This window comes from Magallana gigas, chromosome 1 (assembly GCF_963853765.1).
Source record: "Magallana gigas chromosome 1, xbMagGiga1.1, whole genome shotgun sequence".
Classification (NCBI taxonomy): Eukaryota; Metazoa; Mollusca; class Bivalvia; order Ostreida; family Ostreidae; genus Magallana; species Magallana gigas.
Genome location: NC_088853.1, coordinates 30,995,628 through 31,014,667, shown reverse-complemented (window position 1 = coordinate 31,014,667; position 19,040 = coordinate 30,995,628). Strand labels below are relative to the sequence as shown.

Sequence of the window (19,040 nt, the reverse complement as noted above, 5' to 3'; positions counted from 1 at the left end):
TTTAATTATATCCAATTAGTTACGAAGTTTGTTAAAAAAATACACTTCCTTATCATACCTACTCAATACTTATTTAACAAACAATTAATTCTCATATTTTACTTGTCTAAAGAACAAATAGAAAAGTATTATAATAATAAGTTCTAATGGTTCGAATCTGTTTGCGTGCACTATTGCTTGCAAATGGATTTGCCTATACTCAATATTTATTTTGCGTAACATTGAAAAAAAAATGTTCCTTGTTCATCGGAGTTCCTGGTGAACAACTAAATTAGGAGATTGTATATGCCCTCATTATATTATGTGTATTTAGAAGAACGTAGGTCATATATGATCATTCAGCAAGTATGCTCCCATATTTTGGGTATATTCTGTGGTATATTTACATTTTTACTGTGTGTTGCTGTCAGTTTGCAGTGGCACAATCTTATGGTAAGTTCAATTGCAAATTTCAAGTTGAAACGCAATACTCACATTTTTAGCATGTTTTTATTTTGTAAAAATAGGTTTGCGTATAGATCACATTCTGAGTATTTTCTCATGAAATATTAGTTGGACCAGCTAGTTACATGTACATAAATAATGGGTCACGATGCAACGTTTAAAAATAAGTGATGTATATGATTAAATAGCAATCAAAGTTCATGATTAGGATGACTGACATGAATCCCCCAAACCTCAGAATCCAAAGAAAGGGGGGTTCATAAAATATATGTCACTCTAAGTTCAAATGTAGTCAGCGGTAATGTTTTTCAAAATTTATCTCTGCAACGTTAGAAAAATTTAAAACACAGTTGATCAAACACATTTTAATATAATGAAGTAGCAGTTGGTCTAAATTTTGTTTTTGAAACTTCTTACAAGTTGAGTTTGTAGTGCTTTCCTTATTTTTATGTACAGTGTTATATTTTACAAGAGATTTTTTTTTAACTTACTGCAGTAAATCTTGAACTTAAAAATTATTTCCTATTTTATTTTCATCTAATAAATGTATGAGATCAATTTTGCAGCATATGTATTTCATATATATTCTTAGTTTAACCCATGTATTAAATAATTATTTGTCATTAGATGTAATATTTTTCGAAAATTAGTTCACACTTTGGAATAATAGCGCTTTGAGTATGTAATGTTTTGACAGTTAATATTGCGCTCAACAAACCAGCATACCAAAAGTTCCCTTACATATCGAAAAAAGGCACAGACGACAAATTCCACGCCAGAAACGCTGTTGATGGTCGAAGATCAGACCTGAGTTGGGATGGTGGTCAGTGTTCATTTTCAAATGGCAATCAAACCGACACCTGGTGGGTGAACCTAACAAGTGTTCACAGCATTCATCACATCACCATCTATTTTATGACAGATAAAAGAACATGGGGTAAACTTACTGTTTTACTGTAAGGTTGATTAATTGATTATAATCAAATTAAAAATGAAATGACATATTAAATGTTTAAAACTTTGTTTTTTTTCTTTTTTATGACTATATCTACTGAATAAGATAAACAAAGAAATCGATGAAGGAATATGTAAAATAAAGAAACCGCAAATAGAAAAGACATTTATAAGAAACAAAAACAAAAAAAAAGTGTCATTTAGCTCTGTGTAAGATTCATAGGTCCGTTAGTTTGATATTTAAAAAAAATCACAGATATACCTGAATTTTTTAAAAAAAATTTTAGATCATAAATTTCGTCAGAGAGATTATAATTTAGTTGTTTGGGTGTTTTTTTTTTCGCTTTTTCTTACTTTTTTTTCATTTCTAACCTTTTTACTTTTTTCTTTTAATATTTTAAAATTCCAAAAATTTTCCTTTATTAGTAGTAAAACTATCATTTTTTTCTGATATAGGTTCTTCAAATACCTTCACAAACCATTTTCTGGGATTCTCTGTGTATGTGTCTAATACAACAGATAGATTGCAGGGAATCTTATGCTTTAAGGACAACAGCTTTACAGAAGATACCATACCTGCTGTGTTCACCACAACCTGCCCTGTGTATGGACAATATGTCATTTACTACAACGACATACTGTTAGAAGGCAGTAATTCACGTCTTGCTTACAGCGATCTGTGTGAGGTTGAGGTATATGGTGAGTGTTCCCTTCGTTTCATTAAGTAAATAATAAAATGCATCATAAAGGATATTCTTTTAAACGTCATTTGGTTCCTACTTAAATTAATTTCAGGTATTTATGATCATTATGTGGATGGTGTCTGTTCCTCATATCAAATTAAAGTCTTCCAAAGATTCTTTGAGCTGTTAAACAGACAAATACACTAAGAAATGCAGATGTTAAAACAGAAAGACAGACATTATAAAATTAATAGGTACATGTAGATAGATGGATAGATATATTGATTGATAGATAGATAGATAGATAGATAGATAGATAGATAGATAGATAGATAGATAGATAGATAGATAGATTAATCGACTTTAATCGACCTTGATCGACTTTCATCGAATTGTACAACCCTTTCAAAACGCAATCTGAACCTTTTAAATAAGATCTCATTACGTATATAAACAGTGTATGTACTTCTATTCTTTTTCTTGTACATCATTTAATTGTTGTGGTACATGTAATTATCTCATGGAACAATGATGAACACTGTACCGGAAATTGCTTATTCGAAATGTTTAAATACAATTATAGTTTCCACTACTTCCGCATTATATTCGCGTATATATATAAACTCCATAGCGCGCGTTACTTGCAATGTGATGTATACCTTAAAATGAATGTATTATCATGTGGGTATGTTCAAATGAATGGAAGAGCCACTGTACATGTAAAAGCCATAAAAATTACTTCTGATTTTCGTTTTTGACGTTACACTTTAACAGCGTTCATCGTTTGTGACGTCATAATACAACTCATCGTTTAACGTTAAATTACTCTATGTGTATTACGGTGTGGTAAATGCAGTAGATTTTTAGACACTTTGCATGCAAAATAGATATTGAATTGAAATATATTGGCATGGTGAGGCATATTTTATAGATAATAAAATCCTTAAAATATCTCATAAGAAATATTTACCAATACAGCTGTCAACTCTGTCATTATACATCATCAACATTATTTTATCAAATATTTATTTCCTTGTTTGCAGTTTGCAGGAAAACTTTCTATGGAATCAATTGCACACAAAAATGTGATGAAAGTTCCGTTAATCAAATGTGTCATCCGGAAACTGGAAAATGTATTTCCTACAGAACGGTACTTTTTTTAATATCGTGCGCTATTTTGGAATGAAAAAATATGTGATTTTTTTTTCAATGAAGTTATCTGGTAATATATAAATTTGGCATAAAATGAAATATACTCTTTGAAAAATTTAACTATTATATTGTTGTTTACATAAACATGCTTAATTTAAAAAAAATTGCAATTTTGGGCGGAAACACGGCAAATGGTTCCATTATCCGTTGGAATAACTACGGTTGCTGTTCTTATAAGCATTGGTTTTGTCGTCTTAATGCTCTTTAGAAGGTACATTTTTTTGCTTATTAATGATGTTTTGTTAGGCAAAGATAATAAATCAAATTCAAAGTGTAATATCATTGTATTATTCATTTAGTTTCGATGTCAAATTAATGCTTTTTATACAAAATCCTAATTAATATATTGTAGTGACAAATGTAGGAACAACAAGCACGGAGTAATTGATTTGACAAACAGTACTCTTAGATGCAGTGAGTATATTAAGATCGTTGATTAGTTGGAGAAAAGCAGCGAGTAAAAATATATGAAATTACTCGAATCTATAAGTATATGATACATTTTTTTCTCTTTTTTTTTTGGTAGCCTCTCCAAACACAATGCTGAATTTATCCACATTTGATAAAAATAAGGAAACTGAAGATCACGAGGATTTATCCGAATTGATAAACACTCCACATAGTAAACTTCAAAATCAGCCGGATATGTTGAGAGAGAATGAAAAATTAACATGTAGCGATGTTGATATAAATGGGTATATCATAATGCACGAAAACCAATTGGATCGAAAAGAAACTACTTTAGAAAACAGATTAGAAAAAATGATTAAAGAAAAATCGGAAAACGAAGACGATGGTTTTAAAAAAGAATATCATGTATGTAAAATGTATACAATTACTGTGTATTTCTCTTTTATATTTTTGCTACCTAGAACATTTTGAATAATGCATGAAACAAGATATATAAATATTAGATGAAGGAAATATAATTAATAGGTTATATAAACGTAGGCAGGAATTTGCCAGCCTATTTTTGGAAATGCTACTTTAGGGGCAAAGGGGATGATGTTGTCATTAATTCGATGATATTTGGGAAAATATATGTTGCATACACATGTACATAATAATTCAGATTATATTCGACATAGACTTCTGAATTTGGAAAACAAAACAACAAGACTTTTACTTATGATCTAGCTTTATCATACATATAATTTATGAATAATATAAAGAAGTGGTATATATGTAAACAAGGGGCATAAAAGAAAATCTTCTGTATAATAATTCATTCATGTTAAAGCATTTATGATTAGCTGAAAATAATTGCTACTAATTGGTTACAATTTACAATAGACCTTGTTGTGCGGACCAAATTATCCGTGTGAGATAGGAAAACGCCCGGAAAATATCAAGAAGAACAGATTCAAATCCACTATTGCTTGTATGTATAAAATTCACAAACAACTTATATCATGAAGAAAAACACATTTCAGTAACACAAATACCTTGTTTTTTTTCTCATATCATCAAAAATACAAAGCAATTTTTATTTGATTGATAAATGTATATTTTGAGTTACTGAACCATTAAATATGGATGAGCTAATGTTTAAATATCCATATATGAAAATGCAACTTGTTGGATGTTATTATCATTGCATGAATTTTTTAGATGATCACTCAAGAGTTATACTGGTTGCCAAATGTCCAGACTACATTAACGCTAATTATATTGATGTGAGTATAGTACATGAGTCGAAAATAAAAATATTTTTAATAATAAAACACGCATATTTAATCGTATTTGAATTTTTTCTTCATTGCAAAGGGAGTTAGACAAGAGAAAGTGTACATTGCAACGCAAGGTAAGATGTTTTAACGAGGCTGGGGGTGGCTGCCATTTTAAAGCGTTTTTATCTATATACAAAAAAGATTTTCACTTAAATGTTCTATAATTCTTACATCGCACTGAAATTGTCTTTTGAAAGAAATTTATATGATGGTATATGATGGTAGTGAAGCATTATTTAAAGATTGAATTGATGGTAAACAAAGGGTTACAAGATGCAAAAATATCATTTCAGTTGTTTTTTCCGCTTTTCAAAGGGAGGTAACTTGTAAAACTCCTAATATTTGTTATGATATTTTCCTTCTATTTGTTTCTTTTTTTCGCCATCGATTTTTTTAAATGCTTAATCCTTATTACACATGTATTGATTATTATAATGTTATAATTATGAAATAATCGTGTGGCTACTTCTATTTTGTTTTACATATTTGCATTTGTATGACATATATATTTTTTGGTGAAATTGTGATATTTTTCTTTAAACCACATAATGTTAAGTTTTTCTTATTGTGTTTATTTTTTGCGATGTTATTGATATGTTTTTTGCCTTTATTTATATTTCATATATTTTTAATAATTTGTTTTTACATTATGTGCAATTTCTTCAGATGCAAAAAAATGAAAAAAAATTAACGATGATGTGGTCTTTCATATTAAAATGTAAATTAAGATTATATGAAACATTTCTGCAAATTTGGTGAATTTTGAAGACATTTTTTGGACCCCAAGCCTCCTTAAGGTGGTTGGATTGTCAACAAAATGCATGCACCCATCAATTGTACCTAAGTTTTTAAAAAATATGATTTGTTAAGCTAAAACTTTTATTTAGTAGAGGGAAATGCGATAAATTTTATATTAAAGCTGACCATTTTCCAACATATTCATGCAATGCTCCTCTACTGAAGAGGAACAATAAAGTCTATATATGGCCACGAACCCTACGTATAGTTGTATTGCTACATTTTCGCTCTTTCACCAACCTGTCAATTTACCAATGTTTGTTGTTTTTTTTTCATTCTTAAGGCCCTCGTAAAAACACAGTATCTGACTTTTGGACCATGCTTTGGCAGGAAAGGGTGGCGCAGGTCGTTATGTTAACCAATGTCATGGAATGATCTAAGGTGATAAATGTATTTGTTTAAGTCGACTTACTTAAATGTACATTTTTCAATTTTTTTAATCATGCTTTAATCTTAGGAAAAATGTTTCAAGTATTGGCCAGAATTAGAGGCAGACGCAAAGTTTGACATATTTACAATAAAAACCGTTGCTGAAAGGCATTATGCGTATTACGTCATACGGAAGCTGAATGTTACTCACACAACGGTCAGTAGTTTTTGTTTGTTTGTTTGTTTTTTCATATAAAATCCTACAAATGTATACCCTGATTTTATTTTGTGCTATTGATGTAAACATTGTATAGTTTGTATATTTGTTGTTGGAAATATCATTTAAAAGATTAACTGATCCATCATATATTGTTCTCGAAACACATGTAATGATCAACTTTTAATTACTCAGAGTAATAAGCAAATCGGTTCATTGATAATATATTTTAAGATATCTTTTTAAGATAGAACACTTAAAATCATCAAATTTATATTCAGATAAATGAAAACAGAGGTGTCACCCAGTATCATTACACCGCCTGGCCGGATCACGATACACCCGATCCGCTTTGTCTTTTATTGCTCCATAACCACGTGACGAGAACAAAAATTACCCGCCATAAGGTTCCAACTTGAGTTCACTGCAGGTAAAATCTTATTGTCAGTGAAACTGAAATAGTAATGTGACACATTGCAGTATAAAAACTGAATATTACAATACTTTATTTATTCTTTATTTTTTTTTCACTTATAATAAACCGAAACATAAAAAAATATTGCTTGACATATAGATACAGAGAAAGGCAACTTTATTTGTCATTGTTGTCCAGAAAAGCAAACTACTTATGTTTTTCCTCAGACTTCCTTATAACATCCTTTTTGTAATAATCTTAGTGCTGGAATTGGAAGAACAGGAACATATATAGCAATCGATGCCTTATATGAAGAAGGTCAATATCAATCCAAAATGAACATTGCAGAATACGTGAGAAAAATGAGAGAAAAGAGAATTAATATGGTCCAGACTTATGTAAACATAACTTTTTTTATTATTATTTACATGTTGTCTACGCAAATCAATGTATGCCCTGCATATTCGCGATAAAAGTTTGTTAATATATATATATATATATATATATATATCCAAAGTCTCTTTTTCAATGAATAATAAAAAACTTTTAAAACACTGTTTCAAAATATTTCGACCGTGTTATCGGTCTTCATCAGTCGGTGTTTATTGTCTATAGCAACACAACGTAGAACATATACTATGACGTCACAATATGAATACAGTTTGGCAAGTGACGTCATACAACAATATTGCGCCAAAAACATATGAAATAAAGGTGAGAATCTATAGAAAGCACAGTGATAGCCGTAATTAGTAGCGAGCGCAGCTCGCCGGCGCGCAGCGCCGGCTAGCGAAGCGAGCTCTAAGAACCAGTGTGCGCGGGAAAATGAACGAGCTAAACCTACAGTTCATCAAACAAAATTTTTTGTCTACGTCCCATAATGCTCTCTAATGTTTACACCCGTGGTGCTATGCCAAAAATGGCCGACTTATAACTCGTAATTTACGGTGACTTAATGTTTGAAGACACGTTTTGAGTACCGCATATGCTTTGGCGAGACTCAAAAGATTTGTTACATGCTTCCATACCTTCGTATTGAGTCAAGAAACGTAAACAAAGACGAACAAAGTCATGGATGACGTCACAGTGCACTCGCGCTATATTTCCCGCGATAAATTTAGAGGTGGATCAAACATCTGTAATGAGTGTACTGGCTATTTCAGTATAGTCTGCGATACCTGCCTCATTAACATATGATTTGTTTTTAATCTTTTTTTAATATAGAGATTTTATATATATATACTAGCAAGAGGCATACTTTACTGTCATATCGATCCATTTTTAAAGTAATTGTGCATGCATGTACCGTGCAGTAGGCAGGTAAGTATATGAGTAGGGAGGAAATAAACAATAGGACATTTTGAACTAATTAAAAAGGAATAAAATTAAAAAAAACAAAAAGGTAAAAAAATTATGCAGATATTGCATATAGTCATACCATTTAATTTAAAAGTGGGAAATTACACACCTACAAACAGGTACCGGGCTCGCTCGCTCGCTCTCTCTCTCTCTCTCTCTCTCTCTCTCTCTCTCTCTCTCTCTCTCTTTCTGGGTAGGGGGTTGCGCTGTATGTATCATAACCATTAAAATTAGTACATTTGGCATACTTATTGTAGAGCAATACTCTCTCAAAAAATTTTTGACGTTCGTTGATACCTACCGTAAATAAAAGTATAATTTGACAATGATTCAAGGTACAGTATGTGTAATTCTTGCTGCGCTCGCCAGAACGGTAGCACCGTAAAACATATTACATAAACAAGTAATAAATGAAAAATGTATAGATAACGGGACATAAAATAAAGGAAATGTCTATACAAACCAGTAATAATGTAGTCTAAAGACAATAATGTTCCCTTTTGTTTATACCAAAAGGTATATAAGTATTTAATTTTTTCTTCCACAAATTTTCTCTGAATTTTCTGTAAGTTTCATCTTTGTACAATTTTTCGATACCTATTACAGAATAATCCTCAACTGTGTGTTCGTCAGTATAAAAATGCATTGCTACAGGGTCGTTAGTTTCTCTCCTGATCAGTGACAAATTTAAAACATGTCTTTGATATAAAGTCACCCCCGTTTCCCCAACATATACAATTTTGTTTTAAAAATATATATATAAAGGTATTATAATCCATTTCAGCAAACATTTTTTTTCTATTTTGATAACAAATTTAAAGGTTATTTAAATTGGATATTTTTTTACAGGAACAATACAAGACAATATTTTTGACTTTAAACGAAATGTTTAAGGACCCAGTTGGCGTCCAAACAGCAATCGATTATCAAAAATCATTACAATTAGCTAAACGTGATCATCATGGGTTTATCTCAACAGTGAAAACAGAGTTTCAGGTTTGTAAATGATTGAATTGTATCCGGTATGTTCCGGTATATTCGTTAATCAAATTCTGATAACTTTCAAAAACAGTAATGAAAAATAGCAACAGCGATAAACATTTCTTTGTTAAGCAATGATTTTAAAGATGTGCATGTTGAGAGGTGTTCTGGTTTGATATTTTTAGAAGCTTCTTTCAATTCGACACTGTTACTCAGAAAACGATTACAAAATGGCACTAACACAAGCATCTACGTCAATTCGCGCTCGTAAGTAAAATCTTTCCATTTCGCATTATAATTATTACCGAATGGATTGCACCAAGACTTTACTATGCTTGTATGCTTAGCTTGATGCGTGAAACTTAATTTTTTAAAAGTTATATCATTTTTCCTTCCCTTTGTCTCGTAGTTGGTCCTTCAACTGATTCAACTAAAATGACGTTTTCATTTGGAGTTATCTTTCTTTTGCTTGAAAAATTCAGCAAAGAGCCAAAGAGAGAAAAAGTTATAATATTAATTCAAGCCCGACTGCACTGGATATATATATTTCATACTATATGACTTGATGATAAACGTGGTGTAAATGTTTATTATCATGCCGTAGATATTTAGCATGTTTCCTAACCGTGAAAGAGTGAGGCCTTTTCAATATGCATATCAGTACTATTTTCGGTATTGATAACTCGTATTTTGATATAACTATATGCAACCCCCCGTCAAGATATGTCGCATATCTGAAGTATTAGGCGCAGATTAAGAGGATATAAATTATTGTATTATTAAAGTCTGAAAACATACATCCATGTTTTGATTGAAAGTCTATAGTTTAAAGGACAAAGTTTCAGGTGTCAAGCAAACATTCAGCTATAATATTTGTTCTAGAAAAAAAGTCAAGCTTACCGCGAGTTTTAACCTTTTGTATTGTGTAGTTTTTTCATGTGTCTAATTTTGATTTTAAGAAAAATATGTATCATAAGATGCATGGGTATCTAAACTTATATCTGTTTCTATAATGTATTCACTTTTTTACTCAATATTGCGTTGATATTTTATGTACATGTACATGAATATCTTTTTTTTTTTAAATCCACAACTGAGTAAAAAAATCATGCAAATTAAGAGATATCATTTATATGTTTTAGGTGACCAATACGCTTTGTTCCTGACGTCAAGTGTTCCAGAACGTGAAAATTACATCAATGCCATATCCTTACCGGTAAGTTTACTAATTTGATTTAAACTATAAAAGTTTTTAAGATTATTTCATACAGATCGATTTCTTACAAGACTCACTTTCCCTTACATGTTAAGGCATTAACCCATTTGAATGCTTTTGATTTTGAACAGTTTTTGTTATCATCACATGTCATATACATTATACATAATGCATTTACTTTTAGTCGATAATCTGTTTACATTTTATGTACAATTTTCTTTAGTCTTTTACACATTCGAACGCTTTCATCATCACCCATTATCAGACAATAGGAAATTATGTTGACTTTATACGACTTATTACTGATTACGAATCCGATATAGTTGTCTGTATGGAACCCCTCAGCAATGTTGAATTCGTAAGTGTTTTGGGGGGAATTTCAAATTTGTTTTAGACCGGATGAAATGCATGTACTAACTTTAGGTTGTTTTTTCTGTGAAACAGGCATATGAATGGCTACCTACGGCAACAAAACACAGAACTGTGACACCCTACACAATTCAACTATATCAAGAACGTATAACGGAAATTAAACGCAGCGAAATTGATATTGTCAAAGAAGAGGTGAATAAGTATTTTTGTTCTTTGAAATCTAATGTTAACACATATATTCTTTGAAAATTCTTAACAGTCCATTCTCATTTTTTTCTAGTCTTCTGATGGACCGTGGTCTATTGAAATAGTTGAGCCGATGTTGACCCTCACACAGGATTATTCCCAAACAGCTTCACAAATTCTTAGTTTAGTTTCTTGTGTACAAAGTCTTAAAACGCACAATCCTATCACCGTTGTCTGCAGGTAATGCATGTAACGTATCTTCAATTAGTAGAGTTATCCATATCCATTCCGTCTTTTCGTAATTCTAGTTCCGCAAGATTTGTCATTCTTGCGGGAAGGTATTATTTACATCCGGTTTACAAGTAACAAGCCACTGAATTTTTTAATTATCCTACCCGTGATGAATTCGATTATTTCGTCTACGGGATCGTTGCCTTTATTACCTAAAACAACTGTGGAAGATGTTCTTAATTTCACAAAAACAGAAATACAGAATTATCTAAGGTTAAATCACTTGAAAATAAGTGGTAGCAAACTGACACTTGCCCAGCGTGTTGTTGACAGTATACAATCGCGATGCGACCAAAATAACCCAACTGATCAACTTGCTGCTGAAGAACATGCAGGTGTACCCCCGTTCTTATGTGCAGACAACGTTCCTATCATATCGGACTTAAAATCTGGTTGATCAGGAGAGTCTTGCAGTTATCCCAAGGTGACTATCAATGACATAGAGAAATACCTCCTTTACAGTAGCCACAGGACGGAGGATTCTGGTAAGATGCAGTGTTACAGGCAGTATATCCGGGGACTCAACTTTTATAAGGAAGGCTATATCCACAAAATTATGATCAACGAAATAAGTGACACATGCCAGATGTGCTATATACGTTCAAAATGTTATCCATCTATGCATAAAGGGTTGTTTGAGCAATGGCTGTTGGTATCGAAGGAGGAACCTTTTCAAGTTGTAAAAGCCAACTGTACCTGTCCTGCAGGGTAAGCATTGAGCAACAAAAACAAATCAACAAGTATCATCGAATGTATATCCATTCTACTATTAATTTTAAGGAAAATAATCACTGTATAGTGTGTTGTACTGAAAATGTTTCTGTTACTTTTTGTTTTATTTATATAAATGTGTTTATATTTCAGTTGTGGAGAGGGATGTACACACATCGCCGGCCTTCTTTTTGCACTCGAGGGGAAGCCATCCATAGATGAGTTAGAAGATATGCCATGTACCATGCCAGTGGAATCAGCCGAGTAAAAGAAAAAAAAAATCCAGGCCCATCACAGATATAAGTTTCAAACGAATAAAGTATGAAAATACTTTAACTGTGAAAGAAAAGAAAACTGTAAACTATCATGTAGAAACTGTATCTTTCAGAAACTCTTTGGGTTCAAAACTGGGAAATGATTCAAGAGCCGCATTATTTGACATAATTCCTCCAGTGCAAGATGTATGTCATTGTGTTGATGTTGCAAGTGATTTAAATATTTCAAACTTTGTAGAGGTAGAAACAATTAAACATATTATCTATGATTCTGATAGGTATATAGATATTGTAAATACAGTGAAAACAGAAAATATGTCTGTGTCAGATTTCCACAGTTTTTTATCATCATGCAACAAAAGCATCATAGATGAAATTGAAGTTAGAACCAAAGGTCAGCATGATAAACCCCTATGGGTGGCAGCACGGACTGGCCGGGTTACTGCTTCCATATTTCATGATATTAAAACAAAAAAAGACACAACAAAACCAGATAATATCGTTCATAAAGTTTTGGGTGAAAGCAAATCATTTGACAATAGTGCTGTAGCATGGGACAGAAAACAAGAACCAATGGCTAAGAAAAGATATAAGGCTTATAAAATATTGAAAGAAGGTAAAATAGTACATGTGTCTGATATGGGCCTAATGCTCTGTACTGAAAATCCTTGCATAGGTGCAAGCCCAGATGGCGTAGTTCGCTTCAATTCTGACCTTTATTTAGTAGAAATTAAGTGCCCCTACAAATGGAGAAAAAAATCATTGCATGATGCTTGTAAAGATAAAGAATTCTGTTGCTTTTTAGATGATAATAATGAAATTCAGCTGAAGAAGAACCACAGGTATTATACCCAAATTCAGGGCCTAATGAGGATTTGTAAAATGCAGAAGTGTGACTTTGTACTGTATACAGTTGTAGACTTTGTTATTATAACAGTTCAATTTGACAGTGTGTTTTGGGAAAGTCTGTTGCAAAAGCTTTCAGAGTTCTATGTCAGTGAAAATGTTCCCAAAATATGCAGCTAGATTAAATTTATACATACATGTATTTCTAATTGTCAGATTCAAGCATAAGATATTGGAATCATTTGCATTAGTTAGTATTTTATTCATGCATATGGTGATTTCAATGTTTTGATAAAATTGTTTATATCCATTAAATTTGTTTAATGTGATCATAGCTTACGGGTTAAAGTATTGGCCTTTTAAACCGCAGATCATGAGTTCAAATCTGCCATGGGCTTTTGTTTGTATTGACTGAATCATATTTGTTTGGAATCATATCTTTTTATTTTCTCAAAAATTGCATATTTTTTTGGCAAATTGACATACATGTATATAATTCTTAAACATCATCATATCTATCATAATCAAGTTATTTTTATCCTAATTTGTAAACCCTTTTCAAGGTGTAGTGATCAGCCACCTTAAGCAGTAGTTATTTTTTAATTGTCAGGAAATATTTTGTTCACTTTTATATCCTGCTGCACAATATAATATTCTCTTGTTATTGTTAACCGCAAGGAATAATAAAAATCTGACATTAGGAATACACTGAGTCTTTCTTTATTTAGTTTGACATACTGTAGTTTCAACATAATTACAGAACATTACATAAATAAATTACATAAATAAAACAATAATATACAACCATGGATATGAAACAAATGTGTGTTTCAATTAAATTTAAAGTACTGGTAAATGAAAGTGTTACTTTACATCATTTTAATGTAGATCCAAAAATTCATAATTTTTCTTTAAAAAATCAGTTTAGCCTTATGGTGATACTAGAACATGCAGATTTTAAAATATAATTATGGCTACTAGTATATCTTAAAAAGTTTGGTTTTACTATGTTACATGTGGAGGAAGTAAATTTGTCATTGCTGTACACAAAAAAAAATGTGATCAGCAAAATCACTGACATCTAAAGGCATGACACCTTGCAAAATTCGGAAATTTTTTATCTGCTCAATTTTTCTCTCAACATGAATTCTTGCTGAAACAATCCTTCTTGTGGTTTCCACTTCTCCCTTGCTTAACTGAATTTTGGACTTGAATGGAGGACAGTAGAGCTTTACCCCAATGGCTTTCATGTCTGATTGGATATGAGTGAAGCCTTTATCCACCATAACTGCATCTCCATTGTTCAGCTCCTTAAACAAACCGCTTTTTCTAGTTATTTCCACATCTGAAGTGGAGCCCGGCCACAGTCTTGAAACAAAAACTACTGCACCAGTCATACTGACCCCTACAAGAGCTTTAAATGTATCATGATATTTATAGTTTGAATAAGTTAATAGTTTATTTTCTAATGACGATGGAGACTGAATGAAAACCTCAGTACAGTCGAGCACAATCCTGGTATCTGAAAACTTCTCGAAACACTTTGGAACTCGTAACTGCAAAACATTTAATTCTGGTAGAGTAATGATTGATTGCATACACTCTCACATAAACAAAATCCATGAATTAAAAATCTTTGATACTGTACTTGAGGAGATTTTAAAGCGAAATTCTAAGTCTTTGACCAATAATCCCAGCCTCAATCTCATCAAAACTAACAAAAACTCATCAACACGCCGTAACTTGCGTTTTCTCCCTTAACTGACAATGTTCATTTCACCAACAGATTCTGTGCACAATTTATCAGCACCATGTTCAATTAAAGTGTCAAACAAAGCTTGGAATGTTTTAAAATCAGGAAGACCGGTGTAGAACATGATCATTTTATTTGAACATTTAATGTTTTCTATAGTTATCTCTGGCATCACAACCCCTACACCAACAGAAACAGACTGGCTGTATATTTGTGTAGACTTGTTGAAGCTGGATGCAGAAGTTGATACATGGTATAAACTTGAATCCGAGACATCAGGGTGATAACAGGTCTGAATGGTTTGTGAAAAACTGGCAATGTTTGCTGAGGACTCTGGCATGATGTTCTCCTTGTTTAGAACATACCTGTAATTATATAGAAATTAATATTAAGCATACTTATTAGTCAGCTGTACATGTGATTATTTTCAGTTTCTTTATATTGAAAACAAAACATAACAAAAATTAAGAAAACATCCAATGGTATAAATACAAGGGCATCAAATATCACACAGTTTACCATAAATAAAACAAAAACATTGATAATAATAACATCATATTTATATCAATACATTGATCATTAGACCAGTTGATCACTAACCAGCTGCTAATAGGCCACATGATCAACATGCTTAACCCCTTTATCAATTAATTCCATTTTACTCGCATTCAATCTTATCGTTGCACACTTATACTACATACATTAAATAAGTACAATATGCGTGTGTTTTTAAAACTACCTAACTATATAGCGGGAATTCAAAGGTCAATAAAAAGGTCACTGAGATAATTTAATAAATTTATAACCTTGGATTAATTGTTACAGAACTAGTTTGGAATTGTATTATTCATTAAAGTCTTAAAACATGCATTAGCTGCCATTTCATTTTGATTCTTGACCCCGTACATGTACTATGAAATAATAAAATCAAGTAAGTTTTGACAGTATTTAACAAGTATGATCTACATGTAGCATATGTCTTTTACGAATGATGTTGCAATGCATCGATGGGACTGCCTCGTCCGTGGCTGCCTTTTATTTTGATGGGTTATGATTCCTCTTTGTAGCAAATTTTCTGTGGGTATTTTGTTTCGATCAACTGAGTTTGGTCCTATACCGTCCCTGAAGTGATCAGAGCAGACACGAGTGTAGGAGGTCGGTTTCCAGTTTTTTCGGCTGATTGCTCTTATCCACGCTCTTCGTATATACTGTTCTTTAGGAAGTTTATGTAAAGTCACTTTCTTGTCAAATTTGCCGACTCTACCACTATAATTATGACAATTAAAGATGCAACAATAGTCTTTCCCCATTGTTTACTATTAAACCAGAAGTAGGTATACCGTCCCGCATGAACGACAACTCTAGCAAGCTTTCATTACGAAAATCCGGAATACATAATCAAAAGTGTGTCATTAACATCCTTTTCAAATCTTAATGCCTAACATGCATTTCTTGTAAGCATGAAAACACCATGATTCATTATGATTTGTAAATCTGTTTAGCCTCAGTTACAAAGGCGACAAACGATCTAAACGATGTGTTTATTTTAGTCATGTCAACTTTTTATATCTTAAATGAAGGTTCCGATGCATTCAGTATTCTTTAAAGGCAATTCTGACTACTATACAAATATTTGATCTCATGAATATTTAAAAAATAACCTTAAATTTGCAATGTTGTATTTTTTCATTGCTAGAGATGGGGCTGCTCTGTGCGGTGTGTTCTGTGCTGTATACAACGTGATACAACAACTGACAATTGACGAGGAGATAGACGTGTTCTCTGTGGTCAGACTCCTACAAACACGACGCCCTGAACTGTGCTCAACCTTGGTAAACAACATTAACATACATTTTTTTTCTGTAAACAAATGATGATGTTGTAGATGTAAGATAAAAACAATCGTTTATATCTATTCAATTTGATTATAATGTTATGTTATAAAATATTCTTTTTGTCATACTCGGAGCAAACTGATAAAACTCTGTGAATTCTGTACTGCAACTGTTGTTCACTGCAACTTTATTCAGCGTTTAACCCCAAAAACTGCCTTGAGACGGCAAATTTTCACATCAAAGCCATATCTAGACCCGTGTTGTTATACAACAATACAACAAGGACTGGTTCACAGAGAGACATACTCGCGACGTTGAGACTCTCACCAACCTCGCGAAAATTGATGGCACGTAAATAAAAGTTGGTTTACAGTAAATGTTTGAAAAAATTGTGGTTGAATTAGTTTTTGTTTTCAATATCTTTAATCCTGACAATCTATATTTTTCTTTTATTCTTCACTTTTAATAATCTGTATTTCTTGTGGACCTACGAATTAAAAATTGTTTTATTCTTTGCTTGAATTCAGGTACATTTGACGATATATACTTAAACAAAAATAAGTATATGAACAGTTTTAAGTAGCGGAGAGCTAAGATTGTACATAAAATGAAATAAAAGTTTGGTTTTTATTTTCAAGGTAAAGACAAAGTTAATCGTACCATATGTATTTCAATTACAGGAAGAATATACCATGATACATAATGCCTTGATGACATACATAGAATCTTAAACAAGTGAAAATACCAACTACAATACCATAGTTAACGTGTGACTGATATGTTTAGATAAGCTAAATGCAAGTGATGACACGTGTTTAAAACCACACATATAAAGAATTTAGAATTCTACAGTAAGCAAAGGCACTCTTTGAAACATGTAGTTACAATTTACCAGTAAGATTTATGTTTCTTTGTTTAATCGCCCTGTATTTTAAGAAATGATTCATCATTGTTGAAAACATAAGATTATTACTTACATGCTTGATATATAACGAAATACGTTTCCAATTGAAATCTTCTCATGCACTAAACACTGTACATGATTGTAATTTAGAACTGGCATGACTAAGTTTAAGTATTTGATCAAGATGAAATAAACAACAAAGAAATAGTAATTGGTTTATTGTGATATATAATTCTAGTATGTTCTCGATAAAACAATGCTGTTAAATTGTTTGGGCGACAGAGATTTACATCTGTCATAATTTTTTCTTTCATTACAAGTCTTTATTGTACATAAATACATTTTATTGATAAAAATTTCGTTTATCATTTTCAGGCATAAAGCTTAGCATGCATTGCATAACATGGCTTGATAAATATGAATTACGTTTAAAAAAAAGCACCTGAAAATGCCAAAGAAATCTTGAAAAAGTAAACCAATCGATATATATTTTGAATTTACTTTAAGAAGTGTATTTTTGTTGTTTTTATTATTCTCATAGACATCAATATATGTAGTTTTAGTAAATAACTAAATCATACCTTGTAAATTAAGTTTTCATTTTACAACAAAACAGTTTTTTTGTTTCTATAAAGTCATAATTGAAATAATTATGAAAAAATAGATGAAAAAAAAGTAGTGAGGCATATTATATAACTTTATGTCCACATATTCACAAATTTAAAAATAAAACATCACTTAATGGATTTAAAGTAAACAAAAACATCGTCAATCATTGATTTGTACACAATTCGGTTTTATAAGAAGCACGAAAGAAGTGAAATAATTTTCTCTGTAGGTGTTGTAAACAATTGCCTCCCTTATCGCACACAAACATGACTTTTTGTTTGTTTTATTTGTTCTTCAAATTCATAAAACCGTAAATAAAACAAGAAGTCTAAAGAGCGTGACGATCAACTGAGTACCATAGCCCGTAAATGTAATTGTCAGGGAGTCTCATGCTTCATTCTGGAGGCTAAACCCTTAATCTAGACTCTTCTGAATACCCCTGATTTTATTATTTTATGTGTGCAAATATCAATTCATATAGGGGTGGGGGGGGGGTATAGTCGGGTCGGATAAATTAACAAAAACACCAACTTCTCAAAAGTGTAGAAATTTGTTAATTTTGACTTTTTAGGAGAGAGGGTTTTATGCCATAGAAATTGTCTAATATGTGCACTAACCCCCACGTAAGTATGAGGCACTGCATATATATGCAACGACACATTTAGTCAATTTATATTGTTCATTGAAAATGCTGGGGTAAATAGTTGAAATTTAATGTGGTTGACGCATGTTTTGCATTTCAATTCATATAAATAATTACATTTAATAAAGGGCAAGTAAGCCTTTTTCTCTAATCACTCTGCAAAATATTTTACAGAGCAAACATCAGCGTTACTTACATTTCACAATTATTAAAAAACGACGTACTTCTTAAGTGGTT

At 31.6% G+C, this 19,040-nt stretch overlaps 1 protein-coding gene and 1 long non-coding RNA gene across 5 annotated transcripts; both read left to right on the top strand.

Moving 5' to 3' along the window:
- Positions 1-120: 120 nt before the first annotated feature.
- LOC117687586 (receptor-type tyrosine-protein phosphatase T-like) lies at positions 121-18,028 on the top strand. 4 transcript variants are annotated; one of them, XM_066066009.1, is made up of 21 exons: positions 121-432; positions 1,142-1,381; positions 1,855-2,097; positions 3,125-3,504; positions 3,646-3,707; positions 3,820-4,109; positions 4,587-4,674; positions 4,905-4,969; positions 5,061-5,097; positions 6,105-6,202; positions 6,279-6,407; positions 6,689-6,837; positions 7,085-7,220; positions 9,031-9,177; positions 9,348-9,429; positions 10,305-10,378; positions 10,602-10,736; positions 10,823-10,942; positions 11,031-11,176; positions 16,509-16,644; positions 17,328-18,023. In XM_066066009.1, the coding sequence occupies exons 13-21, from the start codon at positions 7,158-7,160 to the stop codon at positions 17,376-17,378; spliced, it is 954 nt and encodes a 317-aa protein (XP_065922081.1). In that variant the 5' UTR covers positions 121-432; positions 1,142-1,381; positions 1,855-2,097; positions 3,125-3,504; positions 3,646-3,707; positions 3,820-4,109; positions 4,587-4,674; positions 4,905-4,969; positions 5,061-5,097; positions 6,105-6,202; positions 6,279-6,407; positions 6,689-6,837; positions 7,085-7,157; the 3' UTR covers positions 17,379-18,023. The 4 variants fall into 4 exon arrangements, with proteins under 4 accessions (XP_065922081.1, XP_065922089.1, XP_034320248.2 ...); XM_066066017.1 differs by lacking the exon at positions 10,602-10,736 and having other exon boundaries at positions 17,328-18,028; XM_034464357.2 differs by lacking the exon at positions 7,085-7,220 and having other exon boundaries at positions 17,328-18,022.
- On the top strand, positions 11,187-12,801 carry LOC136269975 (uncharacterized). The gene is made up of 2 exons (XR_010707597.1): positions 11,187-11,935; positions 12,092-12,801. It is a non-coding gene; the product is annotated as an uncharacterized lncRNA (long non-coding RNA).
- Positions 18,029-19,040: the final 1,012 nt, after the last annotated feature.